The sequence below is a fragment of the Fomitiporia mediterranea genome (assembly GCF_000271605.1).
Source record: "Fomitiporia mediterranea MF3/22 unplaced genomic scaffold FOMMEscaffold_7, whole genome shotgun sequence".
NCBI lineage: Eukaryota > Fungi > Basidiomycota > Agaricomycetes > Hymenochaetales > Hymenochaetaceae > Fomitiporia > Fomitiporia mediterranea.
In genome coordinates this window covers 2,178,709-2,196,481 of record NW_006760392.1, presented here as the reverse complement: position 1 = coordinate 2,196,481, position 17,773 = coordinate 2,178,709, and the positions used below count along the sequence as shown (strand labels likewise).

At 47.0% G+C, this 17,773-nt stretch overlaps 4 protein-coding genes across 4 annotated transcripts; 3 read left to right on the top strand and 1 right to left on the bottom strand.

Annotated features, from left to right (window-relative positions):
• Positions 1–246: 246 nt before the first annotated feature.
• FOMMEDRAFT_134792 (uncharacterized protein) lies at positions 247–6,531 on the top strand (the record flags this gene model as incomplete). The annotated part of the gene is made up of 26 exons (XM_007267563.1): positions 247–303; positions 356–504; positions 558–960; positions 1,022–1,216; positions 1,272–1,415; positions 1,472–1,783; positions 1,848–2,072; positions 2,124–2,381; positions 2,428–2,595; positions 2,644–2,749; positions 2,814–2,933; positions 2,995–3,140; positions 3,197–3,396; positions 3,455–3,673; positions 3,729–3,878; positions 3,928–4,070; positions 4,120–4,262; positions 4,311–4,517; positions 4,568–4,745; positions 4,799–4,908; positions 4,963–5,130; positions 5,183–5,308; positions 5,359–5,622; positions 5,670–5,906; positions 6,115–6,444; positions 6,505–6,531. 26 exons carry the CDS (start codon positions 247–249, stop codon positions 6,529–6,531), a joined length of 4,785 nt encoding a protein of 1,594 aa, XP_007267625.1.
• Positions 6,532–6,868: 337 nt separating this feature from the next.
• FOMMEDRAFT_124513 (TRAPP complex subunit Trs23) lies at positions 6,869–7,555 on the bottom strand. The gene is made up of 4 exons (XM_007267562.1): positions 7,527–7,555; positions 7,422–7,467; positions 7,199–7,360; positions 6,869–7,146 (listed from the first exon to the last, which is right to left on the bottom strand). Exons 1-4 carry the CDS (start codon positions 7,545–7,547, stop codon positions 6,962–6,964), a joined length of 414 nt encoding a protein of 137 aa, XP_007267624.1. The 5' UTR covers positions 7,548–7,555; the 3' UTR covers positions 6,869–6,961.
• A 104-nt stretch (positions 7,556–7,659) lies between these two features.
• Positions 7,660–9,303, top strand: FOMMEDRAFT_109429 (uncharacterized protein; the record flags this gene model as incomplete). The annotated part of the gene is made up of 6 exons (XM_007267561.1): positions 7,660–7,915; positions 7,976–8,193; positions 8,244–8,455; positions 8,513–8,894; positions 8,958–9,089; positions 9,154–9,303. The coding sequence occupies 6 exons, from the start codon at positions 7,660–7,662 to the stop codon at positions 9,154–9,156; spliced, it is 1,203 nt and encodes a 400-aa protein (XP_007267623.1). The 3' UTR covers positions 9,157–9,303.
• A 2,262-nt stretch (positions 9,304–11,565) lies between these two features.
• On the top strand, positions 11,566–17,286 carry FOMMEDRAFT_109427 (phospholipid-translocating P-type ATPase; the record flags this gene model as incomplete). Its single annotated transcript, XM_007267560.1, has 13 exons — positions 11,566–11,867; positions 11,924–12,931; positions 12,988–13,158; positions 13,220–14,217; positions 14,281–14,831; positions 14,896–15,153; positions 15,213–15,277; positions 15,335–15,507; positions 15,566–15,672; positions 15,734–15,826; positions 15,889–16,008; positions 16,062–16,108; positions 16,168–17,286. The coding sequence occupies 13 exons, from the start codon at positions 11,566–11,568 to the stop codon at positions 16,727–16,729; spliced, it is 4,455 nt and encodes a 1,484-aa protein (XP_007267622.1). The 3' UTR covers positions 16,730–17,286.
• Between the last annotated feature and the right edge of the window lie 487 nt (positions 17,287–17,773).

Genomic DNA, 17,773 nt, shown 5'->3' with positions numbered 1-17,773 from the left:
ATGGAGATCATTTGGACCGTGCTTGCACAAACGCTCTCTCCCCCGTCCAGTGAGGTAGCAACGGATCATGAGGCAGAGATTCCCACGGAAGAGGAAGCGGAGGCAGCAAACCAAGTATGGGTTCGCTTGATACGTGATGCTGTTGAAGAGCAGGACAGTCTGCTGGATTCATCGCAGGAAACACTGAAGAAAGTGTCGGGATACGCAACACGATGTTTCTCGGACTTGTTGTTGCAGATCGAAGATATGGAAACTGAACCTTCTCTGGATACGTATGCATGGGAGACTATGTCAGAGTCACTAGTGAGTATTAAGTTGTGTCTACTATGATGGCCCAAAGTCTAAGGTTACATAGAAATTGGCATCGGTTTGCTCCGTTGCCTTGCAAGAGCCGGATGATGACCTGCTTTCTCGGTTACGGCATCTGCTTAGCGAGGAGTCGCCGATTTCTGATCATATGGTACAAGAAGCGGCGTTGAAGTCAACGACCGTCCTTGTTCAGAAGTAAGGACAGTTTTTAGCTTCTATATTTAGTCAATATTGATGAACCTCGTAAGCTTCCCTACCCTTGCGTCGGTCATGTCTGCACATCTTCGTCGGTTTGTAACTTCGCCTCTACCAATGTTCGAATACGAGTTTGCTGCCGAAACGCGGGCCCCGTTACCGCTAGCGGCTGCTGCAAAATGCCTGTCGTTATGCATTAAGCTCGCACCCGGCGATGACTTCGTAATGTCGAATATGTATTCATTGCTGAATTATATTTCCGCAACGAGCAAGGAAGCCCATGATGGTTCTTGGAGCTCGCAAGTACTGTCTTCTTCGTCTGCAAACTCGGAGGAACATACCGTCCAGTCACTAAAGTCCGGCCTTCAAGCATTCAATGAAGATCAGCAGCGCCTCATCGGGATCAGCACAATATCGGTAGTGACGAGCTTAGCACTAGAATTTAAGATTGACGAGGTCGGTCAATTGTCCACTTCCTGTGTTTATGATATACAGAACAAAACTCATCTAGCTATAGGTAACTCGCTTGACTGTGTCGATGCTGTTGCAGAGGCTTCGCTCAGCAGAACCGACAGTCGAAGCTGCAATTGTCTATAATCTTGTTGACCTTGCGATCATTTCACCACAAAGCACATTTATGGACATTATCAGAGCATTCTCAGTCATAAATCGCTCTGCAAACCGTGACGACCCACGTTTCTCAAACAACACTGTGCGTTTATATCAGCTGTGAACGTGATTCGTGGACTTAATCCCATTTTCGGTAGGTCGTCGCTGCACAGACAAGACTTGCACAAGAGCTTCGGCGTCGACCCGAGTTCCGAGAGATTTATCTCACAGAGCTATTGACCCTGTTTATTGACAAAGGCGTGGCGATCCAAAACGCTTCGGTTTCAAACCACCACTTGAAAGTGAGCAGAATCTTGTCGGCCCTATCCACTTGTGCTCATTTTCGCTGCCATTAAAGGTTGATGACATGGTTGACCAATTAGGGTCATTACTATTGCCCATCGATGCCCTCTTAACGCAACCTGACTTTGACCCATCTCACAACGCACCTATCGAAGCTATAGCGCTGTTCCGAAACCTGTGGTTCTTGAGTGTATTATTCCGCTTCACTAATCCCCAAGAACGAACACAGCCCACTTCCGATTGGCAGGTTGCTGCTTTGACAAGGATTGCAGCCAAAACACCTTCCATTGTCCTGGAAGAAGTGCCTGATTTTGTTACGAGCAACTTGGAATATAATACGGTCATTCGACAGGAATACGCGCAAACAGTAAGTGCATTATTTTAAGAGACTAAGGCCGACTTTTTTTGTGGAGGGTTAACGCTACTAACAGGCAACACATGATCACCGGACATTACTATTGAAGCTGCTTCCGCAACGGCATAGCGAAATTCGCTATTTATTGCCGAGTCAAGTCATCTTCCTGTTGGCGATGTATGATCTTGAGGCGATGCGTTCCTCGTTCGGCCTACCATCTTCTTTGCCTGTGTATTTCGTCAACGAAAGTGTGAACAACCACGAAACCTTATCATCCTGTATGGATTCGGTAGTAGACAAGGTGGGTCCGCTTTGCACTGTAAGTGGACCTAGTGTTAAACGTAGAGTACAGGTTCTCCAAATAGCGATTAGCGAGCTCAGCAAACAGGTTGTCGAACATAGCCTACCAGACGCAATGTCAAGCGAGCTTCAGAAACTGCTGGTATGGTCCTGCCATCGTGTACAACGTGTACGAGACGTTGCGACAAAGTATCTCAATCGCCTCATCACATCATTCCCGTCCTTGATGTGCGACAAGCCGCTGGTCTTTGCAATCCTAGAGATCTTGACTATCCTGCGGCGAGCCTGTGAGGGAGAGTACGCGGATGAGGTATGAGCATATTTTGTTTGGTTTTCTTGATTCTAATTCAACGTAGTACGACCCGGCATTTAATTTCCACTCTGAGCAATGTGGGGTTGACATCGAGATGTCGGACTCGTACAAGTCTCGCAATGAAATTTTATCTGTCTTACACAATCATGCGACCAATTGGTTAGGTCTTGCCTTGGCTAGAGCTCCACTCGAATTGCAGACAACGCTGCAGGTATATAACTTTTAACGGGCGTTGCTTGTGTCTCATGACGTTTCTCAGGAATACTTGGTGGCAAGCCGTAGTCCATCAATGCAGCCTGCTGAACTTGGCGCATCTGTTGCACTTCAGTTTGCAAGTGCTGTCGGGCCCTCTGAACGGAAGCTTGGTGAGAAAGATCGAGATCAACTCTTGGTCTTGTATGATCGTATAACTCACCTTACAATCACTAGTGCCCGTTTCGGGGAACTTGTCATGGCGGCCCGATCGCTCAAGATTGGTCACCACGCAGATTGCGTGCAAAGAGAGATACTTAGGAGAGACGAGTGGTGGCGTATTGCAACAGCCCCACAGTGAGCATATTTTCCTCGATACGGACTCTACCGCTTAGAGTGTATCTTGACTCATTTCTAGCTGAGACACCTGAATCTGGTCAAGCGGACCCGAAGGCAAAGATATCAAAAGTTCTAAAAGCAGTCCAAGCTAAAACTAGCTCAATGACTGTACCCGAAATGAAAGAACTTCTCTTCCAATGCGCAGCTTGCTTGATTCGTAGGAAGGTATGTAGTTTCTCCTAGAACGTCGAATATGTTTGATTTTGACCACCGTATTCAAGATCGATCACGAACTGCTTCATTACCTCGTTGCATTGCCATTTGCTGTCTTCAGCCCATTGGTGATTACGGCAAGCATTGAAGTCTGGACATGGGTCATTGGGGAACGCCCTGAGCTCGAGGTTCCTCTAATAACGGAGATTAGCATTGCGTGGAACATTACAATCAAGAAGACATCTGGCCTGTTCTGTGACTCTATGAAGTATTCTTTTTTTCTTCGAAATCTATATCCCGGACTAATATATCTTCATTAACCATAGCTATTCTGATCCTTTTACCCATGAAGTAGAATACAGCCCGACGGACAAATCGATCATCGACCTTGCGAGTACAGCCGCACGCAAACTCTTATCTCCGCACATTTTAATACTTCAGATGCTCCTTAGTCGATTTCAGGCGGCTCGATATCATAAGCCTGGGCTGATGCTGCTTATTCTCCGCCTTGTGCTCCGAACTTGTGACGAGCATAGGAGCATGAGGTGATATTGAAATCATCAGCTTCGCGTTCCATTTGTTAATATTTCTATTTTATAGCACTCATCCACTGGCTCGTGAAGCTCGTTTCTCTTTTTTATTATTCGGATTTGAGGCATTGAAAAGCTCGAAAATGGACGTGTTTTGTGAAAACAGGCTTCGTGAAGCTCTTTATCGAACGGCATTCTCCTGGTTTGCTGTACGCCCTCAGTGCGTATCTAATCTTTAGCAGTGGATTACCTGTTAATCTGTCCGCTAGGTGGTCTTACGGTGCGAATCGAGTTCAAGTGGAGGCCGACATTAAGATCCTCTCAGACTTCTTGAATATACTACAAACCGACTCCATCCGAGGCTCACACATTATTTCAAGCTCATCTTTCGCAACCAAAGTTGGTCCAGCAGGTATGTCCTTTTGTTGTCGCCAAGGTCAATTTGTCTTATAAGTACGAAGATATGGAGATGAAAAGCGCAAATCGCCTACTCCGACTTCTCGTAGAGAACGAGATTTTCCGGCTCACCGTGTGGAATAACCCGATGAACGACGTAAAACGCCTCATTGAACCATACAGCTCCATGGAGCGTGCCATGGTTGCAGTACGTCCATCGAGTTCTCTTCTGATGTATAACTGACGTCCTCGCAAGGATGCATGGGCGGACGAAGTACGCACTGCTTGGAAAATCGAGCCTGGTCTCGTTGCACACCTACCGGAACGGTTTAAGAACACCACCGTCGAAAGCGAATGTGGCAGATGGATACGAGCGCACACGCGAGAAGTCTTAGACTATCCTGAGGCTTTGGGTCACGTTGTCGGTGAAAGGCTCGATCATGGAATGCAACGTGATATGAAGGTTAAGATAGTCAGCTCTCTTTCTGTACATGACTAACGTGTCCTATGCAGTATGTTTTACTCTGGACGCCAGTAACTCCTATAGTCGCTGTCACGTATTTCGAGCCACGCTATTCAAATGACCCAGTGCTCTTACAATACGCGCATCGTGTACTGGAGCAGCATCCCGTCGAGTTGACATTCTTCTTCGTACCTCAAATCGTGCAAGCACTCCGGCATGACTCTTTGGGTTTGTATTGTAATAGAAATGGCGTCATTATGGAGGGACTGACTTCAAAATAGGCTATGTCAAGAGATTCATTTTCGAGACGGCGAAGATATCCCAACTTTTCTGTCATCAGATCATATGGAATATGAAGGCTAACTGTTACAGGGATGACGCAGCAGAAAAGGTACGTTGAGCGGCTTATTTGCTTGGAGTGCACTAGTATTAATGTACTGTACAGGAGGATTCACTGAAGCCAGAACTGGATAAAATGACTGATCTTGTGGTCAGCTCCCTCTCAGGCGATGCACGAGACTTCTATAATAGAGAATTTGGGTTCTTCAGTGAGGTCACCTCCATCTCTGGGAAACTGAAGCCTTACATCAAGAGGAGTAAGCCAGAGAAGAAGGTTTGCCTGTTCCGTGTTAGTCCATTAGCTGCAGTGTCTTAATGTCTTTTAGGCGAAGATTGATGAAGAAATGGCGAAGATCAAGGTCCAAGTCGGGGTTTACCTACCCAGCAACCCCGACGGTGTGGTCGTCGATATTGACAGAAAGTCAGGGCGCCCGTTACAGAGTCATGCAAAGGTACGCGTTTTTGTGAAGGCCTTGCAACTAATATTAACAACTGTCGCTAGGCTCCATTTATGGCTTCATTCAAAGTACGCAAAGAGCGTGTTGTGGTCAGCCAAACCTCCGACAACGTACTAGAAGATGAGGAGGCGGGAAAAGAGTCTGTTGAGGAGCAAGATATTTGGCAGGCTGCTATCTTCAAAGTTGGTGATGACTGTCGACAAGACGTGCTTGCTCTTCAAGTTATCGCTATGTTCAAGAATATCTTCACAAGCGTCGGATTGAACCTGTACCTGTATCCTTACCGTGTCACGGCAACTGGACCCGGGGTAAGATGGTCGTGCGTTACCTACTTCGTTTCTAACGCATGGTATAGTGTGGCGTGATTGATGTGGTCCCCAATGCAACGTCGAGAGATGAAATGGGTCGAGCCAAAATCAACGACTTGCTCGGTTTCTTCACGGCAAAATACGGAGGAGAGGATATGATCTCATTCCAGCGAGCCCGTCTGAATTTCATTCAGTCCATGGCTGCATATTCCGTCGCTTGCTACATACTGCAGATAAAGGATCGACACAATGGTAACATCATGATTGATGGGGAGGGGCATATCGTTCACATTGGTACGTTCCATCTAAAACAAATTTATTCGACACTCGTGTTGACTGTTTCTTTTCAAGATTTCGGCTTCCTGTTCGATATAGATAAGTATATACAATTCCTATACCGCGCCATATGCTGATAGTCTCTATGCTTTGATTACGTCCTGGAGTAAGCTTGCTTTCCGCATCTCTTCAACTTCTTATTGAGCGTGATTTCAGGGTATAAAGTTCGAGCCGAACTCGTTCAAGCTAAATCACGAGATGGTCGTTCTCATGGGTGGACGCTATTCAAGAGGATATGCATTATTCCAACAGCTCACAGTCAAGGCGTTCCTTGCTATCCGGCCTCATGCAGAACAGATTATTAGCACGGTCGAGCTCATGCTAGGCACCGAATTACCGTCATTCAAAGGCGAACCAACAATTAGGCGCTTACGAGACAGGTTTGCCTTGGGTCTGAATGAGAGACAAGCGGCAGACTTCATGATTGGCGTAATCAAGAACGCTCATGAAAATATGAGGAGTGTTGCTTATGATGAGTTCCAGAGGGTAGGTATTTTTTGCTCGTATCTGGCTGGTCTGGTTTATTAACATCGTTCGTCATTCAAGCTGCAAAATGGGATACCGTACAAGTAATCAGCAAGGCCAGTATTGACTCTTAATCTTTTCTTATTGATCAATGGGTATAATTTGCATGTGAGATAATTTCCACTTTTATTTTATCAAGTCGATTTACTAAATTTCATGACTGCATGCATTGAATACCTTGAAATATGTAACTACTCTGGCTTAGACAATAAAGGAGTATTAATTTTTTGAAATATGAGTACGCATGAGATTTGTGCTCTTTTGAGCCTTTGTGAGCATGCAATGTGCCATCAAGCAGTGTCAAATGATGCAGCAGAGATCAGAACGATGTTGGTAGTCATTTTGAAGCGTTTTGTTACATACTTATACGTCTGTATGTCGCATAGAGGTTATCATGAAAAGTATATTGAATGCTCTAGCAACCTACGTGTTATACATATTTGAGCTGTATCGGGATAGTATAGAGTGCTTCAAGCCATCACGCTGCAGCAGTCGATCCTAGTAGTGTTCCAATGCGAGTATCGAATTTATCACTTCGTATTGGCATCTCTGGGGTATGGAAGGGGTTCTTCATTCCCATATCCGCGTACGCTTCATACACTTTCTGGAGCAACGATTCCGCGTTCGCGTCGTGTAAGGAAGTCAAAAGTACGAATTTGGTGCCTAAAGATGTTCACTCAATAACAGTATTTGAAACAACGTATATTTCACGAACCTGTCGCACTGAGCAGTATGGTCATTTTGAACGTCTCCGCCTCAATTACTTGGGCTCCAGAGCTCGGTCCCGTAGGCGAGAGTCGACTTGTTATGGCGTGGACACCATGAAGAGTACCTGCCAGCACGAGATACTCATTTGCAGATAATTGATCGAGTCCGTCTTGGAACGAAAGAGGGCGTTAGAAGCTTCATTATTTATAATATAGATTGACGCATCTAACCAGCAATGTTACGCTGGTAGACCAGACCACCTGCTTTGTTGATGACCTACTTCATGAGCTTCAGCCAGCCTTATTCTATCAAATAAGCTGGAGAGAATATCTTACCCAGAGCCCGAAGACGACCATGACGGTTTCCGAAAGGAGTGGAACGCGACGTGTCGGGCCGATCTTGGCGGGTCACACGTAGCGATCGTGCTGGCCTTAGAGGATTCGGAGCGAAATTCCTTGAACTTAGACTATGCATGCCTCACCACCCTCCTTTCGTCCAGCAAGGTTGGCGCGGAGCTCACGAACACCGACACTAGGACCGGTTTGTCTTCTAGTTCTCTGCTGGGTCCGATTTTCGCTATGTGCGCAATGGCTCGGCGAACGTGCACTTCCAGAGTTGTCTCCTGGTCAAATAGCACAGCTCGCTTCAACGCCCGACCCGTCGAAGAACCTTGACCCGGATGACAAGTCGTCTCATTTGTCTCAAATACTCATTCCTCGACCGCGTGAGTTCCATGTATTCTCACTGACCTAGCTACAAATTCAAAAATGACGTGGATTTACAGCGGACACGGAGAATAATACGCAAGTGAAGAATTACATCGTGTCTGTCATGAAAGGATTGGATTGGGACGTTGAAGAGGATTCATTCATATCAGAAACTCCTTATGGTCCGAAAAGGTTTACGAATGTCATTGCTACGAAGGATCCTGGGGCACCTCGGAGAGTTATCCTGTCTGCACACTTTGACAGTAAATTCTTTTCAACGTATCCTTTAAACCAGGTTTGTGATATCTATTCTAATAACATATGTTGCTGACAAGATTTACACAGTTTGTTGGAGCTACCGATTCCGCGATGCCTTGTGCATTGATGCTAGATCTTGCAGAGGCGATAGATCCGTTATTAAATCGTAGAAGGGATCAATTGGAGGAAGGGTTAATAGACGATGAAGATGTAGCCGAGACTACTCTTCAGCTCGTTTTCTTTGATGGAGAGGAGGCCTTCAAAGATTGGACACATACAGACTCTGTTTACGGTGCTCGGTACGAACATCAACGTCTAGTACGCGGTGGTCCTAATAGGGTCCTTTATTTGTCTAGGCATCTGGCGGAGAAGTGGGCTACGACATATATTCCTCCTAATGCAAAGCGACGTTTACGAACGACGACGACGGAGCTTGCATCAATCGAGGTCCTTATTTTACTCGACTTGCTTGGTGCGAAAGACCCACTCGTTCAAGCATACTTTCTCGACACCGCTTGGCTCTTCGACGCGCTCGTCTCAGCAGAGAAGAGATTATCTGAACATGGTGAATTCGGTATGGATGCGGAACTGAAAGGTTACCGAAGCTTTTTCTTGCCGCGTAAAAGGATGCAGAATTATGGGTTTATCGAGGACGACCATATTCCGTTCATGCAGCGCGGAGTAAGCGTATTACATATCATTTCAAGTCCGTTCCCTCGTGTCTGGCACACGTTGAAGGTCTGTCCGGTTTCTTTCCTGACATTGCGAGTGACTTGATTAATGTGAATGTTGGACTTGTAGGACGACGCATCAGCATTAGACTTGGACACGATGGCTCGATGGAACATGATCATGCGAGTCTTCATGTCCGAGTATCTTGGACTACAACCAGACGAAAAGAAGGAAGTAGTGAAAAGAGATAACGGGGACCTCGTAAGTCATTTCTCGACCTGCTGGAAGGAGTTTGGTGAATTTACTGATGAGTATGGTGTCCCAGTAGCATCTAGAACGAAAACATCATTCCATTGAATTGTAATATCATAATTCATATTTGTCTCTTGGATGGACTCCTCAATCAATCTTGTTTTGCAATTGCTTTCTGACTTTTTCTGTTTTGGTCAATCACTGTACTACATTTGGGAATTTGATGTCTTCTAGATTCTGTCAAAGTCAAAAGGTGACGCGCTTTGAGACTCCGACTGAATGCGTCAATCTCCCTCTCTCGCTCGCGCCTCTCTGAGTCCCTTCACAGCCCCATCTTCTTAGTTGACTGTGTGGCTAGTCATCCCTGAAGTGACCATGTCGACGCGTACTAAACAAACACGCGCAGCTGCCCCAGTTCGTTTCGCAGCAGACGAAATTGAAGATTTTGATATGGGTCTGAGTGCCACTCAAGAAGATGGCGACGATAAGTGAGTTCGATTGCGTTGACTTTTCGTGCCGTGGTTCAGATCGTTGAAGCCTGCCGTACATGACGACGCAGTGTCATGGACATGATAAGTATTATGCAGGAGTTTCAGAGTGAGTTCCTTCTTGCACAATAAACTACGAAGGTCTTGCTCCTTACTCGAACATTTATGGTCCATCGGCCATTTGCTAATTGATGAACACGAATTTAGAGAAGAAGAATGCCAAAGCGTCGACTCGCAATGCTGCGTTTCAGAGTAAGAAGACCGCACTCATTGCCGGAGCTCGTAAAGAAGCGGAAACGATGGTCCGTGAAGGGCGCGCATACATGTGCGTTTAAGTCTCTCCAAGTCTTATCCTTTCACAAGCGATGTTACTTCCGTCGTTGTCCGACATCCATCTCTGGAATTGGCTACGAGGTGAATCATGTCTAACAAGAAAATCGCGTATATATACAGAGAACAAAGCAAGACGCGCATTGAAGAAATGCGTTCGCAAGAGCCTTCAGTCGACGAGATGATGAAGGACGCGATGCGCCTGTGGTCCGCGCATGAAGTGAGTCGTTGAACCTGCAATGGCGATATTCAAGTTAAAGCATTGAGTATACAGGAAGCGTTTCAGTCAATTCTATCAGTCTACCCAGAACTTATTGACGATCTTTCGCCTCAGCGTGCTCAGGACGTTAATGCTGCTAGCGAGATGTGTGAGTGATAACTCTGTTTCTTATTATTTTAATTTCCGAGTCTAAGGAATATCTTATGATATGCAGTGGAAACACATCCTCTTGCACGCGAGACATCCCGAAAGCGGTTGATGAGAAACGCACGGAAGAATATGGAGGCCGGAATAGAAAACCAAAAGGTTAATCTTTTAAATGTTCAATGCTAACCGACTCTCAGTTGCTAACGTGCTTTCTATTGCGTTAATCAGGTTGCAACGGACGCGAGTGCGCTAATCAAGCATTACAAGGCTCTGTTGCTGATCTAGGACAACATACATCTTCTTTCCGAGATGTCATCTCCGGCGGCTCGATTAGTTTCTGCACTTTGTCCTACTGATTTTAGCTGGACATTAGTATGCTCGGGAAGGACTCAGCTATTCTGATAAAGGAAAAGGATCGGCGGCGATGAATTGTTCCTAGAGTAGTGCATAGAGTTTACTCTAATGCTTAATTTCTGCAAAGAAACGAGTAATTGATGACAGCGTGACGTCATCGCCAAGGCGGAAGCATCCACCGCAGCTGCCTGCTGCTATAGCACGGGGTTGATCGAGAAATGAAAGAGGCGTGTGGGGAATTGCACAGGAAAGTGATGGATGGTCAGCGCCCGCGATGGACGCTCAGGCTAACTGCTCAGAGCCTTAGACAAATTGACAGCGCAGTGATGCCGAGAGAGACGAGCCGGTAATCCGCGCAATGACGCTCATTCGCTGACTCAAACACATGACTGACCCGATCTTACTGGGTCCAGCGACCGTCTCGCAAAAATAGTTTGCTCTATCAACTGCGGTTCCAGTCTCCAGGAGGAATTTGAGAGATGCAGGGAATCAGCTGCTAGATATAGAGAAGTTATGTGGGATTCGGATGTCAGCCCTTACCGGGAACGCCGACGGGCTTCTTCGTCTATTGCTCGATTTGTGCAGTGAGATCGTCTCTTCTTTGGACGCAAGCAGTACTGGTAGTAGTCTTCCTTGGCCACACAGTAACTACGAGGCGTGTTCGTTGGGTCACTCGCGAATAGATACCTGAGAAATGATGTCTAAGTCTGAGTAAAAAAATGCGAAACGCGGAGAATGATTGGGGAGTCATAAGCCATTTCTGCTTAGTCGTGTAGGATTGGGTCTCAGCCGGCGTGACGGAACGCACTGGCTTCGGACTCCAGGCGCTGTGGGTAGATCATACGTCCGTTGATTCCTTGCTCCCTTCCCCTCTCTCTTTCTCTCCCGCTTTCATCATCGTCGCATCGGTCGACTCCTATCCTCTCCGTCCCAACGCCGCGCCTCCATGGTCGCAAAGGCTCGCCCTCGCAGGCGTAATGGTGGTGCTCACCGCCTCGTCGCGTGGTATGACAAGCTCGCGGCGTTCAACGTCGAGTCTCTCTTCGCCAAATCAAAGCAGGTTGGGCCACCGCGTACGGTGTTCATAAATGAGGACCTGCCACAGGATTACTTTGACCAGAAGGGCCGTATCAAGAAGGAGCATGTGTACAAAACGAATCAGGTTGTTACCTCCAAATACACTATCGTCACTTTCCTTCCGCGCAACCTGCTTGAGCAGTTCAGACGGATAGCAAATATGTGCGTGTCGTTGACTGTTGTGGTATATTATGAACAAATGACTAATGATAACGTATTCTATGTAGATTCTTCGCCTTCATTGCAATTCTACAGTTCTTCCATCAATTCAGCACAATTTCTCCAGGACTTGTCATCCTTCCACTGCTCATCGTACTCGCCATCACTGGTGTGAAGGATGGGTACGAGGATGTCAAGCGGCATCAATCGGACCGGCAAGTCAACCAGTCGCATATACGTGTTCTCAGCGGAGGCGCGTGGAACAACCCCAATGTCACGCAGGCAAAGAGTAGGACGTTCTCTCAGGTCATACAGAAGCTGGGGTTGGATAAGAAGAGCAAAAGGAAGAAGGCGGGGCAACAAGGTGCGCCGCCGGAAGTGGAATTAGTTGAGCGTGGGGGCGTTCCTGGGGTTGATCACGCTGCACCCGCCAACGAAGATCCAGAATTACATGATATTGAATTTGACCATGATCATGAACCACGCTCGCCTACCCTGGCCTCGCGGCCCTCGTACGATATACGCTCACCATCGCAAGAGCTACATCGACGATCCATACATGCTCCGCACTTCGGTCGGAAACGGGATACGTCCGCGCCGCACTGGCGGCGCACGGCGTGGGAGAACGTTCGGGTGGGAGACTTCGTAAAGATTGTGAACGAGGAAGCGTTCCCCGCGGATATTCTTATCTGCGCGACTTCCGAGGACGAGAATGTGTGCTTCGTCGAGACGAAGAACCTGGATGGCGAGACGAATCTCAAGTCGCGGAATGCTGTTCCTGCACTCACGCAACTCCGTACGGCGGATGCTTGTGTTGACCCGTCACTAGCTCGTTTCCGGATTGAACTTGATCGACCGGAACCGAATATGTATAAACTAAATGGTGCTGTGGAGAAGGATGGGCAGAAGCAGCCTATTGACTTGCAGACTGTGTTGCTTCGAGGAACGGTATTGAAGAACACGAAATGGGTGATCGGCGTGGTGATGTTTACAGGAGAGGACACGAAGATCGTTTTGAACGCCGGTGGCACACCAAGTAAACGAAGTCGAGTGGAAAGGCAGATGAATCCTCAGGTGTACGTTGGCCTGCATTGATTATCTGACTCGTCTGACGAAATTTCCATTATTTTAGTTTCTTCAATCTCCTTTTGCTCGCTGGAATGGCGGTTGCTTGTGGTATTGTTGACCATATCCTAGAAGCTCGATATTTCGGTACAGGAGCTCCTTGGCTGGTTGGGGATAACCACAGCGACGACAATCCAAACATTAATGGTCTCATAACCGCTATATTTGCGCTCATTACGTTCGTTCTCATCATGTTACGGTTTCTATCCAAGACTAATCTATCTTTTCTTTCTATTCAGGTTCCAAAATATCGTTCCAATCTCGCTATACATCTCAATAGAAGCCGTCAGGACTGTGCAAGCGGCGTTCATCTATTTCGACAAAGACATATGGTATTCCAAGACAGATCAACCCACGCTAGCGCGCTCGTGGAATTTGTCTGATGATCTTGGTCAAATAGAGTATGTCTTCTCGGATAAGACGGGCACGCTTACGCAGAACGTTATGGTCTTCCGGAATTGCTCGATTGGTGGGAGGGTGTACAGAGGCGAAGGGGTATCTGAAACATCTGAAGGTTTTGCAGATGCGAAGAACGACCAAGTCGTCGATATACGTCTCTCTGCGACCGCTTCAGCTGATGAGTCATCCAGACCTGGCTCGAGCAATCAACTTCCTGCGGAAAAGAGGAGTGTCGACAAGAGCCCTACCCGGGTTCCAATAGACCCTATTGAGGCACCTGGTGTTGAACTTTCAACTGGTGTGGCGAACCATTTTCATAACAACGAACTCGCGCAGGACCTTGCAGATGCGATTCACGCAGATGAAAACTCGGAGAACGCCGGCCATGCGCGGACGCTGAATGGGTTTTTCTCTGTGCTTGCCCTGTGCCATACCGTGATCGCTTCGGTGGAGCCGGAGACTGGAAGGATTAGTTACCGCGCGCAGAGTCCGGATGAGGCGGCGCTCGTGCAGGCTGCTGCTGATGCCGGGTTCGTGTTCCGTGGACGCGACAAGGAGATCTTACGTTTGCAGACTCCGTTCTCGGAGGAACTGGAATTGTACGAGCTGTTGAACGTCCTGGACTTTACGAGCGCCCGGAAACGGATGAGTGTGATTGTGAGGAAGTTAAACGAGGATAATCGGTTGTTCTTGCTCACCAAGGGCGCGGATAATGTTATCTTTGAGCGGTTGAAACCTGGGATAAATGACGAGTTGAAGGAGATTACAGGTCATCACTTGGATGAATTTGCAAGTGAAGGCCTGCGCACGCTAACCTTGGCGTACAAGGTCATTTCTGGTAAGACGCTTCACTATGATATTGTGTTTCATTCAGATGCTTATTCTGTTATCTTTCTATAAGATGAGTATTATGAAGAATGGGCCGAAAAATACCAAGAAGCTACTGTCGCACTTGATAATCGTGAAGACAAGGTTGCAGAAATCTGCGAAGAGATCGAGACGGACTTGCGACTACTTGGTGCAACTGCTATTGAAGACAGGTTACAAGATGGCGTACCTGAAACTATTGCGGACCTCAAGTTAGCTGGGATCAAGGTCTGGGTTCTGACAGGCGACAAGCTCGAAACGGCTATTGCAATTGGGTATAGCACGAACCTCATCGCGCCAGAGTCCAACCTCATCGTTATTCGTGGAGATGTAGAAGATGGGTTGAGCATCTTTGATCAGATGTACAACGCAGCAGAAGAGTTCTTCCCCGAGGCGCATATTATTGAAGAAGAGGCGCTGGATATTAATGAGAAACATGGTTTCGAGGTTAAAGGGGGAGAAATGAATGGATTTGGAATGCCGTTACGAAGAGTAAATACAGGTGTTTCGTCGATTGTGGGGACGAATAATGGGGATCGACCTGGAGGGTTTATCTTGGTTATTGAAGGGTCGGCTCTTACACACGTCAGTATATTTTATTTGTGCTCATGCTTAACGATCACTTACCCCTATCTCTTTTGCATACCAGGCATTCGCGGACGATGATAGCAAACGGCTCCTTCTCCGACTATCCATCCAATGCGAAGCTGTTATTTGCTGTCGTGTGTCCCCGCTGCAAAAAGCGCTAGTCGTAAAGATGATTAAAGAGGGGATTGGTGCGATGACTCTGGCGATTGGCGACGGCGCCAACGACGTTAGCATGATTCAGGCGGCGGATGTTGGTGTTGGTATCTCTGGTGAAGAGGGTCTTCAAGCTGTCAATTCATCGGATTATGCTATTGCACAGGTGCGTGTCTCGTTATTTCGGCACAACATAGAGAGTTACTGATTGACGATATTATGCAGTTCCGATTCTTGAAGCGATTACTACTCGTCCACGGACACTGGTCCTACGCACGGAACGGTAACATGTGAGAGCAAACATTGTCCTTTTGCTATGTAGTATTCGATACTGACTTTGGCGCTAGGATTGTCAATTTCTTCTATAAGAATATCATTTGTATTGGCTGTCTATGGTGGTTTATGATTTACTGTGGTTGGAGTTCACAATACGTCTTCGAGTATACGTACCTCCTATTCTGGAACGTGTTCTGGTCGCTGTGTCCCGTGATCGCCATCGGGCTCTTTGATCGTATAGCAGGTAAGTCACGTTGGCGTGTGGTATTGTTTGATTCCAGGTTGCTTAACACTCTATGTAGATGATGATATATTAATGGAGATTCCTGAACTCTATCGATATGGACGCGAGGGATATTGGTTTGGGCACAAGACATTCTTGATTTATATGTTTGACGCTGTGCTCCAGGTAAGTTATTGTTAATCAATCTGACAATGATCTGTTGGTAATCTTATATTCTCGTTTGTAGTCGGCCATTATTTTCTTCCTTATAACCTACTCGTACTTCATGCCGACTGCAAGACCTGATGGATTCGATGTAGCGCAATACGAGTTTGCAACGGTATGTTATCACAGGCTTTATTGACTTAACGGAATAGAGCTGACGTTGAGGTTACTTCGCAGACGATGGTGCTCTCGGCGGTCATGGTTGCGAATATGTATAATGGATTGAACACAGCTGCGTGGACTGGCTGGGTGTTCTTTGCTTTGTTCATCGGTATCGTCCTCGTATGGGCGTATACTGTAAGTTCTTCGCTCGACAAGAGTTATATGTCCGCGTACTGACTTCATTTCAGGCCATCTATTCCATCATCTCTCCTGGCTGGTTCTACGTACCCGTCTAGTATGACATTTCCTCTATTCGCAATAAATGACTCTGCTGACGCCTGTCTCCTCTTTCAGTGGTAACGACCATTATCTCTTCCACTCAGCCATCTTCTGGCTCTCTATACCGCTCGTTTTCTTCCTTTCCCTCGTCCCTCGGTACCTCGCCAGAGCCTACCGATTCAACATCAACCCAACAGAGATCGACAAATTGCGTTGGGTGCGCAAGCTCGATCCAAGTCGAAAGACACGCGAACAACTTCTCGGCGAACCACCAAAGGCAAAGAAATCAAAGTTACAGGGTCTCGCTGCCTTGGCTGGTTCACGACCTTCTCTCGTGGACCGGAGGGGGAGTCGTACGGACATGGCTACGGGTCTTCGGGGTGTACATCGTGGGTTTGACTTTGCACAGGAGGAAGGAGGGGTTGCGATTCAGAGGATACAGACTAACCTTTCGGAGAGGAGGTTACAGCAATTGGATGAACGGAAGAAGCAGGGGAAGGATAGGAAGAACTCGAGGTCGAGGTTACGATTGTTCTCGCTTAGTCGGGGGTCGAGGAGAGGGAAACGATCGGGACTCTCGGGTGAGGTGTCGGAGTCGTCTCATCATCAGCAAAGACCGCCCTCGTCTGAGTCATAACCTTTAATCGTCCTGCTTTCTCAGTTGCACTCCCCACGTTTTTAAACATGCAATCGTAAACATATATATGCACTCCCGCTTTGATTTTCGCCTTTCGATTTTCGATTTCTTTCCTTTCTGTCACGACCTCCTCACGTCCTTGATTATTATATATTCCGCTAGTCCTGTTGTTTTTCCTAGTAGTACTCATTATCATCCCCGCAGCTAGCCCCTCACGTTTAGCTTAATGACCTGCCCCTCCCCCTTCCCCTCGTCCCCTCCCCTCTGCCATCCCCTTCCTCTCTCTCAATCAATCAAACTCCGAACAAAACAAAATTCGTATTCGTTCTTCACGCCCGTCACTCGCTTCATTTAGAATGTGTATTGTCTCAGTGTATCATGCTAGTGGATGTTTTTTATTCCGCCCGTCATTCTTTTCTGTGATCTCTCGCATCCGTTGATCCCCATCTATCACGTCGTACACCCTGCATCTTACACTCCTCCACCACACCACCATCTGCGTTTGGACTCATTCTCTCTCTCACCCTCTCGCGTATTTATGTAGATGTCATATTCTCTCTCTCTCTAGCTCTCCATAGTTTCCATACATATGTCTCAGGCTTGCGAAAATTAATAAACACGGATTTCGGAAAGAAGAAATTGATTGCTGGGCCTATACATGCAGTATATATGACTTTGGCTACTGCTAAAGCAAACCTCTAACTCTAACAAGCGTACCGTTGTACTAATACTACTGTATGTAAGGACCAAATTAAAAACGAGACTTTTATAGCTCAGCCAGATTGACTGACAGAGCAATTGTTGGACGGATGGGGGGAACACCATTACCAGAGGCGATATGTACAAGACCGATACTGTTACTGTTACTGTTACCAAGGGCAGAAGAGATTGGTCTCTGACTTGGGGAACTCGGAGGTCATACGCATCGACCATGGTAAGCAGACAACAAACAACGATGAGTTGTCGTATAGACCATGCCAGAACCTCAGACGGACGGACAGACAGACAGACAGACAGGCGGGTCTCTGCAAACCCACACAGCAT

Bases quoted from the DNA above. Each gene is read 5' to 3' on its own strand.
- FOMMEDRAFT_124513 (XM_007267562.1), bottom strand. From the start codon at position 7,547: ATGGTCGTCTTCGGGCTCTGG. The intron at 7,468-7,526 runs GTAAGATATTCT...CTCATGAAGTAG, and splicing joins TGGTCGTCTTCGGGCTCTGG to GTCATCAACAAAGCAGGTGG. The intron at 7,147-7,198 runs GTTCGTGAAATA...GAACATCTTTAG, and splicing joins CATACTGCTCAGTGCGACAG to GCACCAAATTCGTACTTTTG.